This window comes from Blastomyces gilchristii (assembly GCF_000003855.2).
Source record: "Blastomyces gilchristii SLH14081 genomic scaffold supercont1.3, whole genome shotgun sequence".
Taxonomy (NCBI): domain Eukaryota; kingdom Fungi; phylum Ascomycota; class Eurotiomycetes; order Onygenales; family Ajellomycetaceae; genus Blastomyces; species Blastomyces gilchristii.
Window position 1 is genome coordinate 1003903 of NW_003101680.1, and position 14308 is coordinate 1018210.

Here is a 14308-nt window from a genome sequence, read left to right on the forward strand (position 1 = left end):
TATCAAAATTGCGACGGAACAGGTAGGCACGTGATCAGGAACACACCGAATACGGCTAGCGCCCTCTGTCTCCCTCCAGATTTCGGAGCCAAAAAGTGATTGCATCTACATGATACAGAGCGAACAGAGCTGGAGGAGTCAGAGCATGAGAGACAAAAACGTCTCCAATTTTAAATACTTAGCCAACGAGAACGAAGCCCAGGAGCCTGGTCACAGCTGCTTCTTACTTACTTATTCTATTTATTTTTCTATAACCTCTAGTTACCTCTAGCTTGTGAACACTCCTACAACCCACTCCCTTCCTCCTATTCCTACTCTCCAAGCCAGACAAGATGGCCGCCGCAATCAAAGCTCTCAATGCAAAGATACGCTCGAACAAGGTGCTGGACTATGTATGTTCAACACGTAAGTTACTCAAAAAAGAAGGGAGCGGGGGAAGAGGAGATGTGAAGCAAGCAAGCAATCGAGACGGATGTCATTCCATTATTGATTTTCCTGTAATGATATATCTACATATATGGCAGCGGGAGAAGAACTTATGCTTTGGCAAACATTCTTGCTGACCAACTTCAATTATATGTGAAATACGAAAAACAGATTTCTGGGGCCCCGTCTCAAACTTCGGTATTCCCATCGCTGCCGTGATGGATACACAGAAAGATCCTGAAATGTACGTCGTCTTTCCGTTCGGATTCTGAATAACCACCACCCAACCTCTGTTCCCTCCGTATTCCACACCCCATTCAACGCAACATTTACACCCCGCCTCCGATCTTGACTTTGAAGCAAAGGACATCCAGCAACTAGTAACATTTCTGTGTTAACAATAATACAGCATCTCCGGCCAAATGACAGGCGCCCTGGTGATATACTCTGGAACATTCATGCGCTACGCCCTCGCCGTAACCCCTAAGAACTACCTGCTGTTCGCATGCCATTTCGTCAACTTTGGCGCGCAGCTGACGCAGGGATATCGGTATTTGAATTGGTGGAAGTATGTAATCAATCTCTCCTTGGATCTTCTTTCCCGTGTTTCCCCCCCTTTTCCCCCCTCTTTGGGGGCCAAGAGAAGAGGAGAATACACATCCCTTTATTATTATTGTCTTTACATCCGCCAGCCTTCGTATCCTTCTCAACACAGAGTTACACATGCTTGATACACACAACGCTAACGTCACATTTTAAAATCTAGCTGGGGTGGACGCGAAGCAGCCATTGCCGCAGGAAAGACATTCGACGAGCCAAAATCGGGCGGCGCTGCTGCTGCTGCGGAGAAGAAAAAGTAACAAGATCTCGCCCTACAATATGTGATACTGGTATTCCCTTTTACCTACCGCATTCTTCCTCTTCCTTTTTCCATTTTTGGTTGTTTTTTATCTTTGCCTTTCTTCTTGTTTTGAGTTAGTCTACTGTACACACCGGCCCCTTACACGGCCCTGTTATGTATTCTCTGTATGTATGACCGTGTTGTATTGGGGGACAAGTCTTCATATACAGTCCTGGATTGTTCCATATACCGATTCCTTTCTGTTTCAATTTGATTCTTATCCCTCTTGTTCTCTTTTCCTTTCTAATATCTGATCATTCGCACAATAGAGAGGATGCGAAGTCTTTCTTTTCTCTTTTGAAACTACGCCTTTCTCATGTAGATATAAGTTGGTGTATGGTACGTATGCACTATTTGTCTGATTTGGAGTTTGGCTATGTACAGTAGCACATGTATGTATGTACAAAAGTGATTGAGATAAAATAGAACAAGCAGCAAGCAGATGGAAGTTAAAAAGTCTATCCATATTCTGTTTCCATACACAGAATATCAAATGAGGATTTCTGCATATGCGTCAAAAACAAATTTTCGCCAGATAAATTCTAATACATTTAAAAGAGGGCAATTTAGAGGGAAAATTTGAAAAAAGTGAAAGGTGTAAAGCTTGCTTAATTGCTAGCTACATGGCAAGGCAGATAGGTCTGACAAAAAATGAATGAAATTCAGAGCTTGAAACGCTTCATTAGAAATAAACTCCGTGAAAATCGTGAAGTAGTATTTATATTTATATATATGCGAACGGATAGAAGAAATGGAGAAATAATATGTAAGAAATCGCGCTCTCGCTGCAAAAGTAATCTCAGGAACATTTCTGTGCAGCACCGCTACAACATAAGAAGTATTCATGTCCATTTGGGTGCTCTAGTTGAATAAATAAGGAGATAAATAAAACCCGGTGGATGGGAATGACGGTGTGGTGTGGGCAGTGGAAGTAGGTGGGATCCGTTGTCGAGAAGGGGTTTTCATTCGTCGGAGCGTTCTTCATCGAACTTCCGTCTTAGTATCACACGGAACAATGAGTAGGGCTTCCGGAAGATTCGCTGGCGGCCCAGTTTGAGACAGTCAGGGCGGTTGTGTAGACACATCCGATCACACCGAAGATTGCGAGGCCGATGTCCGCGTATTTTTGGCGTGCGGTTGTCGAAACGGCTTTGAGATGGAGCATAGGCTGTGATTTTGATATTTCATTAGCGGCACTTACAGGAGCATGGTGGGGAAAAACTTACAGGGTAGACGTAAACCAGCGGTACGCAGGCGAAGCTCCCGACAAGCGCAACGAATTTGTCCAAATCTGCTGCACCGCCCCACGCTACAAGAGCGCAAAAAACGACGAGCAGAGACCTAAATCCATTCTTCTTCCATTTGATGCCCGGGTTATATTTGCCGCTGCGGGTGAACAGCTCGTTCTCCAAGATTCGGATCGCGGGGAACAGCTGCAGCGGAGTGCTAAGAAGAATCGCCAAGGAATACAGGAATTGAATCCCATTTACAACCTTGCTATCCTGGGGAAGGTTGAGCAAGACGACGGTTTCAGTCTTGGAGCCGAAGGCGGCGTATCCAAGCATGCCCATCGAGAGGAATACGGTAGTTATCATGATCATTACGAGGGCTAGCACGCCAGGGAACTTGTGAGGTTTCTTCATGGACTCCTGGATGGGTATGATGAGGCCGATGCCTTCGTATGTGAAAATGGCGGTACCGATAAATAGCGTCCAGCTCATGGGGTTGAAATGCTTGATGTCAGAAACGCCGCCGTTGTCGATGATCGTCTCAATGCCGTAAGCATATAGGTATATGATGCCCATTAGGATAAAAACATCTGCAACGAGGGCTGTGAAGCCTAGCTTGCTGATGTCGCGGATGAAGGAGAGCGGCAAGAAAACAACCAATTGTATCAAGATCATGAACTTGATGTCGATCAAAGTTTTGCATTTGCTAACAGCCAGAACAAACGCTTGTAGATTTTGGGAAACGAAAACAATATATGCAGACACGAAACCAAGCTGGCTGAGCACGATGGACCCTAGAATGATCCATCTCATATATTTACCGTAAAGTACGCCGCCGATGTCACCAAATGACCCGTGGATTTTCAGTCGTGTGTTGACAAGGAGGATAAAGCAGTAATAGCTAAGAAGCGAAACGGAGACCAGTACGACGGAGCTGAACAACATTCCTCCATTCATAAACGCTCTTGGCAGGAACAAAACACCAGTGCCAACGAACGATTTCAGAAGGAGAAGGATCGCTCCCGTCGAGGTGGTGTTCGGTTGCTTCGCACGTTCTTTATGCCTGCGACGTTTCCCAGGAGTCTCTGGTCCGAGCAGAGGTTCCTCTTCCGCTAGTAGTCGTCTATCCTCATCTGTCATAGACTCTCGACGACTCCACAAGTCAGGAGCAAAGTACTCATCCGGTTCGAGGGCCTCATCGTCCTCTTCCAGCTCCTCTCCCGCAAAGTGGCCATACAGTGTCAAAAACTCTAAGAAATTGTTTGTGAGGAGAACAGGTCTACCATTTTGCTGTTCGCCTTGCTCAGCGGCGTGAATGGCCTGCGAATCCCCAGGGACAGCAACCCGACGGAGAAAATCTCTCCGAAAACCTCCAGGCACCTTGATCGTATTGATATCCATGACCTCGCTCTCCGGCTCTGGCCGAGCTATATCAAAACTGCGCCTGCGACGATGCCCATTGCTGGCCTGTCCGGCTAGTTCATCTGCCCATCTATAGATAGGCCTTGTAATATCACCACCCTGGAGCCGAAGACTGGAGAACTCCTCATTTGCCCCATCATTTCTTGAAGAGTTAGAATCTTGCCCCGACATGCGGTGATCTGAATCATAGTGCGGTTGAACCAAGTGCCTCCTTACGATGTCTGGGTTTTCCATCGTCCCGGCACCCTGATCTGAGCCACCGTCTTTGCCAGATCTGGCATCGAACGACCCATAAGTTGATTTTATAAGTGGTAACGTAGAGGGATCGGCATCTGGTGGTGGAGGAGGAGAGTTCCCGGGGAGTTTTCTCTGTACGGGATCGCGCTGTAACGCTGATGCTAAAGCGGAATGGCCGGGGCCATGGAATGAGGCTGCATGAGCCCCTGGAGTAAGCGTAAGCTGCTCTCCTGAAGGCCCATTTGAAGGTGGAATTGACCGGGGGCTCTGTCCCGGGCCATCGAACGACGATGGGATGGGGAAAGCAAGGCGGGCAGTCACAGCATGCCGCGGGAGGGATCCTGGTGCCGGGGAACCGGATCGTTGCGAATGAGATGGTGAAGGGGACCTATCTAGGGTTTCCGGCATTTTCTCAGGGTAACATAAATAGTCTTAATTTGCTGAAATTGAGCGGATAACTGAGTTCGGAATGGAGAAGATATCAACTATAGCCCTGGAGCCGCCAGAGGGAGCTTGAATTTGGCGTGACAAGAAGGATGAGTGAAATATATTTCTCAGGTTGCGGCCATGGGTGAGTATTTCATTTATTTGAGTGTTGAATGCCGCTGTCAAGAGGTGGCTGGGTCTGGTGAAGTAGTCTCTCCATCTCCAAACCCTGGAGCTCCGGAGCGGTTGAATGGGGTGTGGCAGCGAAGGGGTCACGTGGAGATGGCGGTCTATGGATCTTAGTCATTCAGGTCCCGCCTTGGCGATCAATCGCTGACGTCATTGGCAATGTCAGGTACCGCGGCGCAAGATTAACGATAAATTTTCCTCCAAATTTGGTGCGATATATCGTAAAAGGAAATTTTGTTTTATATACGGAATAGATTGGTATTTTATTATATTTTATTTCCCTCCTGATCGCCCATGGACGTGGGAATAGAATGCCACAGTTGTCACCGCCCCCAAGATCGACCTAGCTCCATCCAATCTTGCTTACTAATACCACAAAAAAAGGTCCGTGCTCGGGCCAAGTCACTGGCTTCGACATGGGTCTGCTTGCCTTCCAACAGCACTCTTGAATCTGGTCTGGGGTTGACAGAGCTTCGTTTCTCTCCTTAGCTGCTCCTTTGCCGTCTGACTTGTCTGCCTCTGGTCTTCCTTGTCCTCGATCAGAATCCTAATCCTAATCACCATAAGTTGTGCCTCTATCGACCCCTCTCGCAAGCCTGAGAGGCTGCCACGACCACAGGTGCTGCGTTTTTGTAATCGCTACGTACCTGGTATATGGGCCGTGCTCGCTAAATTTGAGCTTCAATCATGCAGCATACGTTTCGATAACTAGCTACAGGCCCAAACCCCTAATGGCAGAGAGCTGGGATGCTGGTCATGGCGGGCCACGAAAGCGACCTACCTTTGCTGCTAGATCGGCTGATGCTGCCGGCACTGGGTTTGATACAGAAACTCGATCTAGCGACAATGGCAATGGAACTCAATATGCTGCTCCAGCTCGACCATACGAACCTTTAATGTCAACCTCTCCTCCGCCGGCCGGAGGTCGAGCTTTTACGAGTAGCATTTTTGGGAGTTGGGGAAAGAGAAAGTCTCAAGATGTTGGCAGGGAAGCAGACGTGGAACAGCAAAGGACCCCAGGCGTAGTTTTAGTGAGGCGCGCGTCCGTCGCTCTGCAGGATCCACGAAATATTGATTTCCTTGACAAGAAGGAGAAGGTTGATCAGAGATCTGGTGCGCCAGATGGCTCCGGCAAACTTGGTAGCTTTTCAGGCGTCTTTGTTCCCACCACCTTAAATGTACTGAGTATTCTTATGTTCCTTCGGTTTGGGTTCATCCTGGGACAAGCTGGAGTTTTGGGTACATTGGGTATGCTTTCCTCCAAATAATAGCATGAATGATGTATTGACTTGGAGATAACAGGAATGCTTGCTGCCTCGTATCTGATAAATCTCTTGACGACCATGTCTATTTCAGCGATCGCAACAAACGGGACGGTCCGCGGAGGTGGTGCCTACTACCTGATATCCAGGTCCCTAGGCCCGGAATTCGGTGGCTCAATTGGAATCGTGTTTTATATCGGGTTTGTCCTCAACACTGGAATGAATGCCGTCGGCTTAATCAATTGTCTGATTCAAAGTTTTGGGTCCGTATCCGGCAAATGGTCCCAAATTATGCTGGAAGGATTTTGGTGGACCTATCTTTGGGCCACCATCGTCCTGGTCCTCTGCACGGTAATTTGTCTGGCAGGGAGCTCGATATTTTCCCGTGCCAGCAATGGACTCCTTGTTATTTTACTGGTGGCAACTTTCAGCATTCCGGTTTCTGCCCTGATGATGGAACCATTCAAAAATAAGGCCCTGGGAATTGAATTTACTGGACCCAGTTCAAAAACTTTTGTCGATAATCTTCTGCCAAGGCTTACAAAAGGCGCTGCTGGAAGTCAAATACGAGGTCGGCAGACCTTTCAGGATTTGTTTGGTATTCTATTTCCTGCTACTGGTGGCATATTCGCGTATGGGCACCTATATTCCCACGATGTTTGATTCTCAAAATTGAGTGCTAATTTTCTTTGTTTTGGTTCATCTAGGGGTGCAAGCATGTCCGGCGATTTGAAGCATCCTAGTAAATCTATACCGAAAGGCACATTGTGTGGGCTCGGAGTGACCCTTTTTACTTACACTGTGGTGATTCTATCAATGGCATGTAGTATCACCAGAACATCCCTATATAACGATGTCAATATCATCCAAGATGTAAGTTTTTTAAACCAGAACTTATACCGGGACCTCTAAAGTATTTTACTGACAGATTTAGACTAACGCTTCCGGAATTCTTATTCTGCTTGGGGAGTTCGCGACATCATTTTTTTCGTCCTTAATGGGGGTCATTGGCTCCGCAAAATTGCTTCAGGCCATAGCTCGAGATACCCTTATCCCCGGATTAACAGTCTTTAGCCAAGGTACAGCGAAACAGGACGAGCCGACCAATGCTATCATCTTCACTTTCGTCGTTGCCCAAATTGCGATGCTTTTTGACATCAACCAGATCGCATCGTTCATCACAATGACCTATCTCATGACATTCTTAGTAACCAACTTGGCTTGTTTCCTGCTGAAAGTTGGATCAGCACCGAACTTCCGCCCCTCCTTCCACTATTTCAATTCGTGGACAGCCCTATTTGGAACAATAATCAGTGGTGTTACCATGTTCTTCGTGGATGGAGTCTACGCGTCAGGCTGTGTTTGCATATTGATGCTGTTATTTCTCCTGATCCATTATACCACACCTCCTAAGTCGTGGGGTGACGTTAGCCAGAACCTCATCTACCATCAAGTTCGCAAATATCTCCTTCGTCTTCGTCCAGAACATGTCAAATTTTGGCGCCCGCAAATTCTCTTGTTTGTCAACGACTTTGACTCTCAATATAAAATGATTCACTTCTGCAATTCGTTAAAGAAAGGCGGTCTATTCGTTCTTGGGCATGTTATAGTCGCGGATGACTTTGCCAGCGCGGTCCCAGATGCACGCCGAGAACAAGCCTCGTGGACTAGATTTATCGAATTTTCTAAAGTGAAGGCCTTTATCAACATATCGGTTGCTCCTACCGCGGAATGGGGAATTAGAAATATCGCACTGACTTCGGGACTAGGGGGCATGCGGCCCAATATCGTTATTATCGATGAGTTCCGCAAGAATCAATTGGTCGCGGAGACGCCATTTGCGTCCCGTTTGAGACGACGCAGCTCCATTTCTAAACCCACGGATCCTCTAAACGGTAACGAAACTCTCGGTGCTTCGATAAGCGGGACAGAATCTTGCAAAGCCGACTATAAGATGAGTGTTCAGAGTTATCTGACCGTATTGGAGGACCTATTGTTCAAATTACGGATCAATGTGGCTATAGCTAAAGGATTTGATAAACTCGAGCTGCCGGCCTCAAATGGCGGCAATACAAAGAAATACATCGACTTATGGCCTATCCAAATGTCCGCGGAAATAGCAACTGATGGGACAAGTAAACAAAACCTGCTCACGACTAACTTCGATACATACACTCTAATTTTACAGCTTGGATGCATTCTGAACACAGTGCCGTCGTGGAAAAAGTCATACCGTCTTCGTGTGGCGGTATTCGTGGAGTACGAGAGCGATGTCGAGGAGGAGCGTAGAAGAGTGGCAACGTTGCTTGAGAAGCTCAGGATTGAAGCGAAGGTCCTTGTCTTCTGGCTTGCCAGCGGTGATTTCAAGTCATACCAGATAATAGTTAATGGCGATGAGTCCGGCCTCGACCAGGCGACTATCGATGCGGTGGATCGTGCATTGAAGGATGAGGATTGGTGGCAGGATGTCCGCCGGGTCCGGGCCGAAAATGTCAGCCCGCAGAAAGGGGCGTCGACACTCCTAGGTACAGCACCAAAATGGCCAGCCTCTTCATTTCAACATGGGCGTCACAGGGGCAATAGTTCGCGACTTGATAGCCTGCGAAAGCTGATTGAAAATTCAAAGAGGAGACGGTCCATTGGTAGTTTTGGGGCAATGGGTTTCACCCTTGGTATGCAAACACAGCGCTTGTTGGATACGATGGTGGACTACCATTCAGATAATAGTTCGGAGTCCTCAAGCGATGATAGCGATTTTGAACCATATTTTAGTGACGGTGATCACGGTGCGAATGACGATTCGAGTTCGAAGCAGCCGTCCCAGTCAAATACTGAAGAAGCAGGAACAGCAGCAAAGAGTCCTTCAGACGACTTGAGGCAGAGAATCCGGGCTGGTCTACACAAATCCAAACGCCACAAGATGACACATGTTTTGCCCAGAGCCAGTACAGAGACTGCTGTTGAAGACGAGCCGTCGAGTCCATCTGGCTCTGAAGCTACGCCACTTCGTCGTCACATTCCAACGATCACCACAACAGACGATGACGGCTTGCAAGGTTCAGCCTTCACAGGCCGCCCTGACGTACCCCGATCAGTATCAAGCAATAAATTTTCCTCCTCGCCAATCCCCACTACCCGAGTAGCCGACAAGGAAGACTCAGGCCCATCGATTATGTTTGCCAGCAGCCCTCCGAGAGACGACTTATCATCCGGCCCATCAGGTCCGCGCGAATCAATTTACGCAAGACAGCCTACGCCAGACGCTGCGGCATCATCCCGTTCGAATTCACCATCGAGAAGCTCCCCGTCACCAAACAATAACCCAGTCCAGAATGTTGTCCCCCTGTCGTTTAATGACCTCCCCTGTCGCGCGCAGCATCTGATACTAAACGAGCTGATAAAAAGCCATAGTCAGAAGACAGCGGTTATTTTCACGACGTTGCCATCGCCGATAGAGGGGACGTGGCGCGACACGGTTGCCAGCGAATCATATGTGAGCGATCTTGACCTTATGTGCAATGGACTTCCCCCGTGTCTGCTGGTTCATAGTAATAGTATGACCGTGACGATGAATCTCTGATTGATTCAATGTTGTTTATTTTTCGGTTTCTTGCCCTCGCATATATGCCTGTCTCTTTTCTTGTTTTCATCTGCCATATACAGTACATGATGATTATGATTTGGAGTTTTGACCTGCATATACATCCGAGCGCACAAAGAGTACTTTCATTTTGATATTACATATCTCCTCAACCCGCTTCTGTGGCATCTGGATCTTTTTGGTATCCTTTACTCTGGTTCTATATCGATTTTTTCTTTTTCTTTCTTTCTTTCTTTCTTTCTTTCTTTCTTTCTTTCTTTCTTTCTTTCTTTCTTCTTTTCTTCTTTTCTTCTTTTCTTCTTATCTTTCTTTCTTTTCTCTTTTTTCTTTTTCTTTTCTTTTTCTTTTCTTTTTCTTTTTTTTTTGGATTTCTCTTTTTGTGGCAAATAGATTGGTACTTAGACAATATGAAATGCTATGTTATTGTCATTGGGAAAGAGATGAATCCTCACTCGCTGGAAAACAATAAATGACTTTCGAATACGATGATCCTGGAGTATGACAAACTTGGTGTTATATTTTTGCGGCGTCCAATGCCCCCCAGCTTGGCCGCCCGATGACCGAGACAAACCCTCATCAAGACATGCGGCACGCCACGCTGGGCCAGGATTTTTAAACCGGGATCTCAACCCCAATGGCTGCTTTTACCGCTCGTGCTTCCTTTTGTTTGGTGGGCAAGCAACGAAAAAAAAAATGAAAAACACTTCGGGAATTGGGTGTTCACCCACCAATGAGAAAATAGTATAATTTCATCTCCAACGCTGTGGATTGGGACAACCTCCTAGGGCCAGGTACAGAGCCCAGGAACTCAAAAGGGGCTTCCATAGGCTGCTGCTTGGCAAGCCGCCGTCGAGAATAAGCAGCAATTGGTGTAATCACCAAACGCGGGACCAAGGGCCAAGGCTCGGGATCGCTTTCTCGCCAAGATAAGTTAGGGGTGTAGATCACTTTTCGGCGAGAGGTTTAAATGACATCATGGGTCCAATTTTTATTTTCCGCGCCGCGGGAGGCCCGCCGGGGGCAGTGGCCGCAAGGATGCCGAGGAGAAGCCGAAATAGTGGAGGGTGAATCTCTACTGCCCTTGGGAAAATTTTTATTTTTCCATTTTGTTTCAAAACTTGAATGCGATTTGTTCAGAGGGTTTCTCGAACAATTTACCGCCAAGAATTAGCGGCAGATATTTCCTCCACTCCCGTCTATCCCTGACTAGCGGTTTGACAAGGACTCTCCTTCGGCTTTCCAGCTTCAGCTCCACCACTAGAAAAATCCGAAAAAAAAGGGAAGTAGACAGACTGCAACTATGGATGTTGCTTAGACTACACATCCTTTTTTGGGGCATTTCAGGATGGCTAACACTGCCAAAGCCGCGTGTATTCCCCTAATTCCTCCTACCCGTGAAATAAGTGGTGCTGCCCGCCATATATTCCCCAGCCTCCCCAGAGCCTCAGGGCAATTGTGTGGAGATAACAGTGAGTTCCGCCTGGAGGAAAAAAAGATTTGATTGCATTCGCGACAGAAAAAAGTGGGAAGTTCAACTTTTTTGGCGGGTTATATTATTTGCAGCAGCCAACATCTCCCATCCCAGGCGTGCCATGTCGTCCTCCGCATATCTCTTTCATGATGGGGTCTCCACAGCCTCGGATTGCCGCATTCGTCAATCCGAGCGCGTGGGAGAACGGTCACTTGGTGTGGATGCGGTTATAGAAACATACATATATAACCCACCATATTCTCCAGCTGATCATCTCCAGCTGTCATTTCTTTGCTTATCATTTTTTGAACCCCATTCTTATTCCCAAGGTTCCGTAGTGGTTGTTTGCGCTGTGGCTTACCGCTATGTTTGGGAAGAGATTCTTTGGCCTCAGAGGCCGCGCCTTGAACTTGGCTATCAGTTCTCTTGGCAGTCTCGATTTCTTGTACGTTACTATCATTTTCATGGGTTTGAGAAAAGGGATATCATTTTCAAGACTGACTAGTGTCACACGGGAAAATCTTTTTTTTAAAAAAATAAAGCCTCTTTGGATACGATCAGGGCGTAACGGGTGGTCTGCTAGATCTGCCGTCGTTCAACAAATACTTCCCTTCAATCGATCCTTTAGACCCGCTTATTAAAAATGACCCCGCTGCCCAATCGCAGCGCAGTTCGAACCAAGGCATTACCGTAGCAGCCTACAACTTGGGATGTTTCCTGGGAGCTATCCTCACCATCTTCATCGGAAACCCGCTAGGAAGGCGGAGAACCATCTTCACTGGCTGTATCACGATGTCTATCGGGGCCTTATTGCAATGCACGGCATATGATTTACCTCATTTCATCGTTGGTCGAATTGTCACAGGTATCGGTAACGGGATTAACACGAGTACTGTGCCAACTTGGCAATCGGAAACAGCAAAGTCTCATGATCGTGGCAAACTGATTATGATCGAGGGCGCGCTAATTACGGGAGGCATTACGTTCAGTTACTGGGTTAACTATGGTATGTTGAGACATCTAAATTCTTGATAAACGAAGTACGTGCCCTGATGATTGCGTCAATAGGCTTTGCATGGATTGGAGAGCACGAAGTGGCATGGCGATTTCCACTGGCCTTCCAGATTACATTTGCTATGATCATTTTCTGTTCCATTCTCAACTTGCCTGAATCTCCGCGATGGCTCGTCATGAAGAACCGGAATGAGGACGCACTCGACATTCTCGAGGCTCTTAATCAGAAACCTCGTGATGACCCCGCTATTAAAGCTGAGTTCGAAGCCATCGAAGCCACCGTCCAGGAAATGTCCAAGGGTTCATATAGAAGCCTCTTCCAAATGAGTGAATATCGTGAATTCCATCGAGTTGCACTTGCATACGTGATCCAGATGTATCAACAGATCTCTGGTATCAACCTTATCACATACTACGTGAGTTAGCCTCTTGTGGTGCTCTGTGATATCCCTTCATTACTGATGTGTTATTCAGGCGCCTCAACTATACAGTCAAATTGGTCTTGTCGGCAGCAATTTGCCAAAGTTGCTCGCTGCTTGTAATGGCACGGAATATTTCATGGCCTCCTTTATCCCTATCTACATCATTGAGAAAGTTGGACGTCGGCCACTCATGCTTTTCGGGGTATGTCACTCAATCCACATCTTGGATTTAGGATCATATCAGCTAACATAGTCTCGTACCTCAGGCCGCTGGCATGTCGATATCCATGGCAGTCCTTGCAGGTGCCAACTATCGGCTGACGCACTTAGATGATAGCAGAGCTAGTATCACACAGGCAGTCTTCCTTTTCGTATTCAACACCTTCTTCGCCATCGGCTGGCTTGGAATGACATGGCTGTATCCGGCAGAAATTGTGCCGCTCCGAATCCGTGCACCAACCAATGCACTGGCCACTAGGTAAGAACATTTCCCTCCTTCAACTTAGCTATTTTTTGGCAAATATGGCAATAACTAATTTTTCTTCAGTGCCAATTGGATCTTTAACTTCATGGTTGTCATGATTACTCCCGTGGCATTCGACAGCATCGGATACAAAACCTATGTTATCTTCGCTGTTATGTAAGATTTTCTCCCAAGGAACCCTCTAAGCTCCCAATACGCCAAGTCGTGCTCGAAGCTAACAGGTACTAGCAACGCATTTATCTTCCCCACTGTATACTTTTTCTTCCCCGAGACTCGCTATCGCTCCCTCGAAGAGATGGACAGTATCTTCAAGAAGTCTACGAACGTTTTCAATGCTGTCACCAACTCGGTCAAGGAGCCTTATCGCTACGACAAACACGGACAGCTCAAGCCTGAGTATCTTGAAGAGGCCGTCCGCCGCAAGAGCACCATCGGTCACACCCTTCCCTCAGTGGAGCATGACGGCGACACTACCCCTGAGCTCAAGGATTAAGAGGCATAGCGGGGAGGGTGATTATGTTATCGAGTTGGTTAAGTTGATTGCGTGTACTGCATCTATACCCACCGTGCCAGTGTGACCCGGTAACGGATTTGTTCGCTTCTCTTCCGGAATCTCTTTCTGAGCCCGGGTATCCTTTTCTTCTTCTCTTTTTATGATGTCTGACTTCTCTTCTCACTTGTATCGGATATGCTGTGACCCCTCGTTTAAAGGATTTATAGACAGGCTTGGGTCAGTCACAGGCTTAAATTTCATTCAACATTATCCGCTTCCATTCACATCGAAAATTTTCATATCAATTACCACATTCACAAAGAAAAGATTTCCTTTCCCCCCCCCCTCTTTTGTTAGATGAACATACTCGAAACAAGAATGGGACGTAGAATAACACGTGGATTTTACAACCATTGGGCGTTCTAAATTATTGGAGCATCAAACCATCAATTTTATAGGGGTGAGATAAATGCAACAGTGAGCCACGAGCCACATGGCAAGCAGGCGGTCGCATTCAACCCGAACGGGCAGCGGTTGGCTACCTTTTTGGTTGTCTAGACTAGTCCAAGGTACAAATGCCGGATGGGCGACCTCTCTTGTTTCTAAAATCCCAACAACGTATGGTTCAAAAGGGCAGCTTGCAGTATGCAAATTCGTCATAGCTAAGCTTTTATAGGTGAGCATCGTGGAATAGACTTCTCCCGAACTTCTTCAAGCATGAAGTATATAAG

At 47.0% G+C, this 14308-nt stretch overlaps 4 protein-coding genes across 6 annotated transcripts; 3 read left to right on the forward strand and 1 right to left on the reverse strand.

The window, feature by feature from the left end:
- The first annotated feature begins 42 nt into the window (after nucleotides 1–42).
- BDBG_01850 (small nuclear ribonucleoprotein B and B') lies at nucleotides 43–1991 on the forward strand. Its single transcript, XM_002627133.2, has 4 exons — nucleotides 43–405; nucleotides 598–670; nucleotides 836–994; nucleotides 1193–1991. The coding sequence occupies exons 1-4, from the start codon at nucleotides 333–335 to the stop codon at nucleotides 1284–1286; spliced, it is 399 nt and encodes a 132-aa protein (XP_002627179.1). The 5' UTR covers nucleotides 43–332; the 3' UTR covers nucleotides 1287–1991.
- On the reverse strand, nucleotides 1598–5105 carry BDBG_01851 (amino acid transporter). Its single transcript, XM_002627134.2, has 2 exons — nucleotides 2554–5105; nucleotides 1598–2495 (listed from the first exon to the last, which is right to left on the reverse strand). Exons 1-2 carry the CDS (start codon nucleotides 4621–4623, stop codon nucleotides 2331–2333), a joined length of 2235 nt encoding a protein of 744 aa, XP_002627180.1. The 5' UTR covers nucleotides 4624–5105; the 3' UTR covers nucleotides 1598–2330.
- On the forward strand, nucleotides 5091–9964 carry BDBG_01852 (cation chloride cotransporter). Its single transcript, XM_002627135.2, has 4 exons — nucleotides 5091–6078; nucleotides 6133–6724; nucleotides 6800–6965; nucleotides 7027–9964. Exons 1-4 carry the CDS (start codon nucleotides 5562–5564, stop codon nucleotides 9670–9672), a joined length of 3921 nt encoding a protein of 1306 aa, XP_002627181.1. The 5' UTR covers nucleotides 5091–5561; the 3' UTR covers nucleotides 9673–9964.
- A 49-nt stretch (nucleotides 9965–10013) lies between these two features.
- BDBG_01853 (sugar transporter) lies at nucleotides 10014–14188 on the forward strand. 3 transcript variants are annotated; one of them, XM_031720517.1, is made up of 8 exons: nucleotides 10698–11162; nucleotides 11542–11609; nucleotides 11707–12170; nucleotides 12233–12594; nucleotides 12653–12802; nucleotides 12867–13078; nucleotides 13148–13240; nucleotides 13313–14063. In XM_031720517.1, exons 3-8 carry the CDS (start codon nucleotides 11957–11959, stop codon nucleotides 13575–13577), a joined length of 1296 nt encoding a protein of 431 aa, XP_031576728.1. In that variant the 5' UTR covers nucleotides 10698–11162; nucleotides 11542–11609; nucleotides 11707–11956; the 3' UTR covers nucleotides 13578–14063. The 3 variants fall into 3 exon arrangements, with proteins under 3 accessions (XP_002627182.1, XP_031576727.1, XP_031576728.1); XM_002627136.2 differs by having other exon boundaries at nucleotides 10014–11609; nucleotides 13313–14188; XM_031720516.1 differs by having other exon boundaries at nucleotides 10632–12170; nucleotides 13313–14082.
- Nucleotides 14189–14308: the final 120 nt, after the last annotated feature.

What these genes read in the sequence shown, in the direction of transcription:
- BDBG_01852 (XM_002627135.2), top strand. Translation starts at nt 5,562, where the DNA reads ATGGCAGAGAGCTGGGATGCTGGTCATGGCGGGCCACGAAAGCGACCT. An exon ending in TGGAGTTTTGGGTACATTGG is followed by an intron (nt 6,079 to 6,132) that starts GTATGCTTTCCT and finishes TGGAGATAACAG; the next exon opens with GAATGCTTGCTGCCTCGTAT. An exon ending in GCTACTGGTGGCATATTCGC is followed by an intron (nt 6,725 to 6,799) that starts GTATGGGCACCT and finishes TGGTTCATCTAG; the next exon opens with GGGTGCAAGCATGTCCGGCG.
- BDBG_01853 (XM_002627136.2), top strand. Translation starts at nt 11,530, where the DNA reads ATGTTTGGGAAGAGATTCTTTGGCCTCAGAGGCCGCGCCTTGAACTTG. An exon ending in CTTGGCAGTCTCGATTTCTT is followed by an intron (nt 11,610 to 11,706) that starts GTACGTTACTAT and finishes AAAAAAATAAAG; the next exon opens with CCTCTTTGGATACGATCAGG. An exon ending in TCAACCTTATCACATACTAC is followed by an intron (nt 12,595 to 12,652) that starts GTGAGTTAGCCT and finishes TGTGTTATTCAG; the next exon opens with GCGCCTCAACTATACAGTCA.
- BDBG_01850 (XM_002627133.2), top strand. Translation starts at nt 333, where the DNA reads ATGGCCGCCGCAATCAAAGCTCTCAATGCAAAGATACGCTCGAACAAG. An exon ending in GGACTATGTATGTTCAACAC is followed by an intron (nt 406 to 597) that starts GTAAGTTACTCA and finishes TACGAAAAACAG; the next exon opens with ATTTCTGGGGCCCCGTCTCA. An exon ending in ACACAGAAAGATCCTGAAAT is followed by an intron (nt 671 to 835) that starts GTACGTCGTCTT and finishes ACAATAATACAG; the next exon opens with CATCTCCGGCCAAATGACAG.
- BDBG_01851 (XM_002627134.2), bottom strand. Translation starts at nt 4,623, where the DNA reads ATGCCGGAAACCCTAGATAGGTCCCCTTCACCATCTCATTCGCAACGA. An exon ending in CGCTGGTTTACGTCTACCCT is followed by an intron (nt 2,496 to 2,553) that starts GTAAGTTTTTCC and finishes TCAAAATCACAG; the next exon opens with CCTATGCTCCATCTCAAAGC.